This window comes from Pseudorasbora parva, chromosome 23 (assembly GCF_024679245.1).
Source record: "Pseudorasbora parva isolate DD20220531a chromosome 23, ASM2467924v1, whole genome shotgun sequence".
NCBI lineage: Eukaryota > Metazoa > Chordata > Actinopteri > Cypriniformes > Gobionidae > Pseudorasbora > Pseudorasbora parva.
Window position 1 is genome coordinate 14061218 of NC_090194.1, and position 6736 is coordinate 14067953.

At 36.7% G+C, this 6736-nt stretch overlaps 1 protein-coding gene across 1 annotated transcript; it reads left to right on the plus strand.

Moving 5' to 3' along the window:
• Nucleotides 1-1876: 1876 nt before the first annotated feature.
• On the plus strand, nucleotides 1877-6490 carry sub1a (SUB1 regulator of transcription a). Its single transcript, XM_067432710.1, has 5 exons — nucleotides 1877-2013; nucleotides 2487-2556; nucleotides 3134-3256; nucleotides 3349-3457; nucleotides 5977-6490. The coding sequence occupies exons 2-5, from the start codon at nucleotides 2488-2490 to the stop codon at nucleotides 6054-6056; spliced, it is 381 nt and encodes a 126-aa protein (XP_067288811.1). The 5' UTR covers nucleotides 1877-2013; nucleotide 2487; the 3' UTR covers nucleotides 6057-6490.
• Nucleotides 6491-6736: the final 246 nt, after the last annotated feature.

The window sequence follows — 6736 nt, forward strand, 5'->3', positions numbered from 1 at the left end:
TGTGTAATGAGTCACTGCAGCAAAGAGGAGCAGCAAAGTAATCAGTAATGAGAAACAGAAAAATAAAAGTTTGATTAATCTTCTCTTTCCTTTTCTTGCTGTTAAATCAATAAAGCATTATGATAGCGTCATATCAGTGTTGTTCCTTTTTTGCATCATTTGGGTCTCAAACTGTGGAATTTTTTCACATTTTCAGAATAAATTATTAAATATATTCATATATTTAGAATATATGAAGACTTCAGATGCAAAAGCCTCTAAGTCCATCTGAAGTTTTTCTTTAAAATAAACATTTTGTCAGGCTTATATAGATTTCTACTGGTACTTCTGAACGGGCTGAGGCTGGAATTTAGTGGGTTTGAAGTGAAAGTATTTGATCTACTTACACTATATGCGGAGAGCATTCACTCAGTATCGTCATCTAATTTTTGACCGGCTTTTAGAGGCTTTTGCATCTGAACTCTTCTGAATATACTTCATATATTTTAGAATATGTTAATACATGGCACTCCAAGCTTTATTATGGCAATGAAAGGGGCTCACGAGTTTGAAGATTTTCCAATAGTTATCTCGACCAAATATTGTCCTATCATAACAAACCATACATCAACGGAAAGCTTATTTATTTAGAAAAATATTTAATGTTTTGTGGTCCAAGGTCATATATGAATCTTTTATATGGATAACATCATTCTGCGGTGTTAAAACCTTAATTGTCACATGCAGTCACAATTGTCAAGTGCTTTTAACATATGCTAAATTACAAAATTAAACATAGGCATAAGTAAAATACAAAAATAAACAGTTCGTTGCATTACAGCTTTCATAATGACTGATCATAACTAAGCAAAACAGCCTTGTTTATGGTTAAGATTGGTTAAGATTGATTTGAAAATGTCCTCAAACGGCTCCATCTGCAGACTGAATCACAGAGATGACATTACAACCCAGATGCAGTCATTCCAGCATCCGTTTTTAATGGTCACAGGTGCTGTGTAGTTGATTCTGGAGAAGTGACATATAATGAATGATTTACAAGAGACTTTAATGAAGCAGAGAATCAGGGGCATCGGTATGGAGGTAAATCCATAGCCTACTGATTACCACGCCCCAAATGGGAGAGAGGGCCCTTGAAAAGTCTGAAATATATTTTATATAACTAGGCTGAGGAACATGGGGGTCCATCAGGACTGCTTATAGGGCTTGGGATCTTGTGCTATATGCCTCTGCGCAGAATATACAGGGGTAACTAATATATTGGTAATGTTGACAAACCCAGAACCAAGAAAACTAAGGGGCTGTTTACAAAAAAAAAACATTTCAACTGAAAAAACTGAAAATTGTATTCATTTTGTCCGTTCATTTAATATTTACACTCACAAACACACTTCAACTGGTTTCTGTTCTTCACTGAGAGGCTTCCTGAAGACAAAAGAAGCAAGCTTAAATTAGTCTTCCCACTTCTACTTCATTCTTATGAAGAAAATTAAATCACTCTTAAGAGATACTAAAATAGTTTTGATCTTTACATCTGTTTCTTTAAGTTTGTAGCTTATTTTACCAACAGTTGTTTAAGTAAGTAACAGTGTCATTTGCACACTAACTTTTATGCGTCTGAGGGTTCATTCCTTTGGTTAAGGACTAAAGGTTAAGGACTGTGATGATACCACTTTTTTATGTCAAATAGGCCTAGTTCAAATAAATCATGTTTCTGAAGAGCCCTTTAAGAGAAGTCTGGTCTGTTTGAATATTTTATGGAGGCAACTTAATAATACTGATGACTGTAATAGGAATGAGAACGAAAGTTTTTGGTCAAACAGTTCATTTAACTTAGCTCTGGTAATGGATAGGCAAAACTACACTTCCCATAATCCAGTTCTTCAAGTACGCTTCCTGGCACAGCCTGCAAGCGCGCGCTGAACAGCACAGGTTTCGCAGAAACGGACCATCGCGCGCATCGAATTAATCCTGTTTCTCAACTTTTTTGACCCTACACTTACCTTACAACATCACGTAAGTCTTTTGATATATGCAGCATAGTACAATATTTGGGCACGACTGTAATATCAGCCGATATGTTGCAATAACAGATTCTTTCATTGAAAGAAAACTGTTGGCAAATAGCCATTTTGCTGCGCGTTAATGTTCGGCCTTGTTTGTTCTTATAATAGTTGTAAACGACTGGCGCCCTTAAATCATTTTCTCGTCCACTCATTTAATACCTGCAACACACAACAAGCGTAAATGCAAGCATTGCTTCTATGGAAAATAAACGAATGTTTTTTTTAAAGACTTATAGCATCCTTGCATAACACGAGGATGCAACCATAAAGAAGTTGTTATGATCTGTATGCAGATTATGATTATTTTTTATTCCAAAATGAGTTTCAAGCAACATAGGCCTGAATGTATGTATAGTGCAATATATGCTTTTCAATATCATGGCATGGTTTGGTTTTTTATTTAAATGTTATTTTCCATTTCAGAATGCCTAAGTCAAAGGAAGTGTTGTCTTCTTCCTCAGACAGTGACTCTGACAGTGAAGTTGACACAAAGGTATGGCGACAAATATTCCCTCATTACTACTAACTGAAAGAAATGCATATTATCCAAAAGTATTTGCATCTGAAAATCTGTATATTTCTTGAGAATAGCCACCAGTTTCATGTTGTCACTTGTCAGAACATGAGAAGCATGTCCATACACAGGGTTTTAGAAGTACCAGGATCATTTTGATCCTCCTGATCTACAAATGAGCATTTCTATTATGGATAGCAAAGATTGGATGACATTGAATGCTTTAATATCACGTCAGTCTTTTGTTTTCTCTGTGAATTAAAAAAAGAAAAGAAAAGTAGTATTAGGGTTTGGTTGATTGGATGAAATTTGTTTGGTCCTGATTCTTCCACAGAGGACATATCTACATTTTTCTTAATATTTATACCAATTCTGTTATTGATTGCTGTCAGGATGTGAAATGTTGACTGTTAAAGCGGAAGCATCATGCTAAAATTCTCACACTGTGTCCAGACCTCGGGTCCCTTGATGGGCCATGATTAGAAGCACCATCATCATGTTAAATCCAAAGTTCCTGTTATTGGCTTTCAACATGATGTATAATTCTATATTTCAGGCCAAGAGAAAGAAGCAGGCAACACCAGAGAAGCCGTCAAAGAAACAAAAAAGTGGAGAAACTTCAAAAGTGTCATCTGCCTCCAAAAGCAGCAGCAGCAGTAAAAATGACAATATGTTCCAGGTGAATGTTTTAACAGAGATATGTTTAGCTTTACTCGATACAGCATTACCACACTCTATATATTGTATGTTATGTTGTTTTGTTTTTTTAAGATAGGAAAGATGAGGTATGTGAGTGTTCGGGATTTCAAGGGAAAGGTGCTTATTGATATCCGGGAATACTGGATGGACCAGGAAGGTGAAATGAAACCCGGCAGGAAAGGTAGGTGTTTATTCTTTATGGATTCAAATGTGATAGTATAAATGACAATTGTTATAGTTTCTTCAATGTGTTTTTAATCAGTGAGACAGGGCTGCTTTACCGGAGCTTGGACTTGTAGAGTCACCATGAAATCCTTTTTTTTTTTACAGAATGTTGCAGTGTTTATTATGAATGGTTTTTCTGTCCACATGTATTTTTAAAATTCCCGTGCCCCTGTGGTCCTTATTCGAAATGTTAACCTCCACCCAACTCAAACGACATCTGTTGTCTTCCTGACGTATGTCTCAGTGAAGGGTGGACAAAATATCCTCCACAACTGTCTGCAAACTGGCATTTACATCTGCCTCCAAATTCCTATTATCCAATCAAGTCCCGCCCTACATTTTATTCTCATTCCAAAAGCTGTTTCACTTGGATGTACATCATAATATGGAAGAAAAGACAATCACAACTTTTGTTTTTATAGCGAATTCTTTTTCATAGTGAAAAATACACTGCTAAGAAGAGCGAAATAAACAAGAAACAATATTTACATTGTGATATATGTACGTACAGTTTGTGCAAAATTATTAGGCATGTTGATTTTCTTATCATATTTTTTTCCAGGCACATTTTACCAATTTCCAACCACAATAATCTTAATAACGACTATTAATTTAGTATTTAACAATTTAAAAGTGATATATGATTGTTCATGAAGGCTGAAAATGGAAAAAAACTCATCTTAAATAATACTTTGTTTGTATAATTATTAGGTAAGTTTTCTTTTTACTGATAAAATGAGTCAAAAAGATATTTAACTCTTTATTATTAAATGCCCATGAGAAAGTTGCAATAATAATGCTATACTAGAAATTGTTAGAACGTGCTCATTGAGTAAGCAGGGTCAGGCAAAAACAGGTGGTGAAGAAAAAACACATGTTAACTGTAAAAGAATTAAGCATTAAGGTGAAGAATTACGTCCGAAACCATCAGGAACCCTTTAATCTCCAGCGCCACCCTTTTCTAGAACTGCAACCTATCTGAAGTCTCCAGAAATGAATGGTGTCAGGATCTTTGAGACTTAAATTAGGTAAAGAAAAAATGACTCCCCACTTAATAAGAAACACGCTGAAGTGTTGTAAAATACATGAAGTCTGTTTTTTATTAGGCTTGATAGATGGATAGGTTGAGAGTGGTCCTTCAAGAGTCAACATCACATTCTCTTGTACCACTGTTTGAAGAATTAATCTTCCAGAATCTGGCAGTAAGTTTTGGGAGTTCATTCCATCTCCTATCCTGAAGTCCGTTTTGCAGAGGTGGACTAAAAATGAACAAGGATGCTCGATTGGATTGAGATCTGAGGAATTTTGATGCTAAGTCCAACACCTCAAACTCGTTGTGCACCTCAGACCCTTCCCGAACCATTTTTGCATTGTGGCAGGGCACATTATCCTGCTGAAAGAGGCCACAGCCACGATATAATACTGTTTTACATGAAAGGGTGTACATGGTCTGCATCAATGCTCAAGTAGGTGGTACATGTCAAAGTAACAGCCACATGGATGGCAGGACCCAAGGTTTCCCAGCAGAACATCGCCCAAAGCATCACACTGCCTCCGCCGGCTTGCCTTCTTCCCATAGTGCATCCTGGAGCCATGTGTTCACCAGGTAAGCAACACGCATGCACCTGGCCATCCACGTGATGTGAAATAAAACGTGATTCATCAGACCAGGCCACCTTCTTCCATTGCTCCGTGGTCCCGTTCTGATGCTGTGCCCACTGTTGGTGCTTTTGGTGATGAACAGGGGTCAGTGTGTGCACCCTGACTGTTCTGCGGTTATGCAGCCCCATACGCAACAAACTCTGGTGCACTGTGTATTCTGACATCTTTCTATCAGAACCAGCATTAACTTCTTGAACAATTTTGAGCTACAGTAGCTTGTCTTCACTGCCTACGTGCATCAATGATCCTTGGCCGCCCATGACCCTGTCACCGGGTCACCACTTTTTCTTCTTTGGACCACTTTTGACAGATACTGTCCACTGCAGACCGGGAACACCCCACAAGACCTGCGGTTTTGGAGATGCTCCGACCCAGACGTCACAATCTGGCCCTTGTCAAACCCACTCCTTACGCTTGCCCATTTGTCCTTCTTCTAACACTTTGAGGACAAAATATTCAGGAAAATGATTGAATATTACATCTGTGAGTGGCAAAGTATGTTAAGCTCTAGGATTAGCAGTTAATTTGATGGTGAAATCCACCTGTTCTTAGATGTTTTCAATCAATGAGATGACGATCTGGCATTTTTTTAAACAAGAAAAATCGCAACTCGATTGATACATAGAATGCTTTAGTAAATAATTATATCTAAATAAAGTCGAGTCATAAGGCAAACTAATTGTTCCTTTTGTATTGAATCAAACTTGGCAGCTTCTAATGCTCAAATAATAAAATAAGTATTCAGATGCATTTTGTGTATATGTGACCGAAGTTGTTTATTTACCAGTGTTCTGTTTTATGTGCTTATTATAGGTATTTCACTGAACCCAGAGCAGTGGAACCAACTGAAAGAGCAGATAAATGAGATTGACGACGCCGTGAAGAAAATATAAGACCTGCCTGCAGGTCACTGGCAACCTGGATGCTTTTTAAAAAAACAAAACAATTCTCACTATACAGTTCTGCTTTTAGTGCCCTCCAAAGCCCAAACACAGTATCTATACCTTCTCTGAATCAGTCAAGGGACAGGTCATAGTCTTAGAGACCTGATTTTAGTCATGAATTTGAAGTAAACAGTAAACCCTGTCTGTGAAACCGGGCCTTAATGTGTAAGTACTATGTTTTTGCCTTTGCAGAGCGACATGCTTCACAAAGCAAATGTGATGACCAGGACACTTTGTATGTATATTTTAGATTAGGTTTTATTGAAGTAGTTGTTCATTGTATTTTTCTTCACGTTTCATGGTTAGGGTTTTCAAAGGGTTTTGCTAGAGAGATAGGGTGTGAATTTGTGCCCTTCGTTTTCAATAAAGATGAGAGCAATTCACACACAGGATTTTGTATTTTTTTTAATTACACATTTTTTACAAATAATAAAAGTACAGAAAAACTACCATTCAAAAATAAAAATAAAAAATTCAACAGTGATGATATGCAGATTTTCTGCTCAAGAAACATTTGACTATTACTCATGTGACACTTAAGACAGGAGTAATAATGCTGAAAATTCACTGGAATAAATTACATTTTTTATTGTAATATTACAGTTTTTACTGTATTTTTAATTAGATAA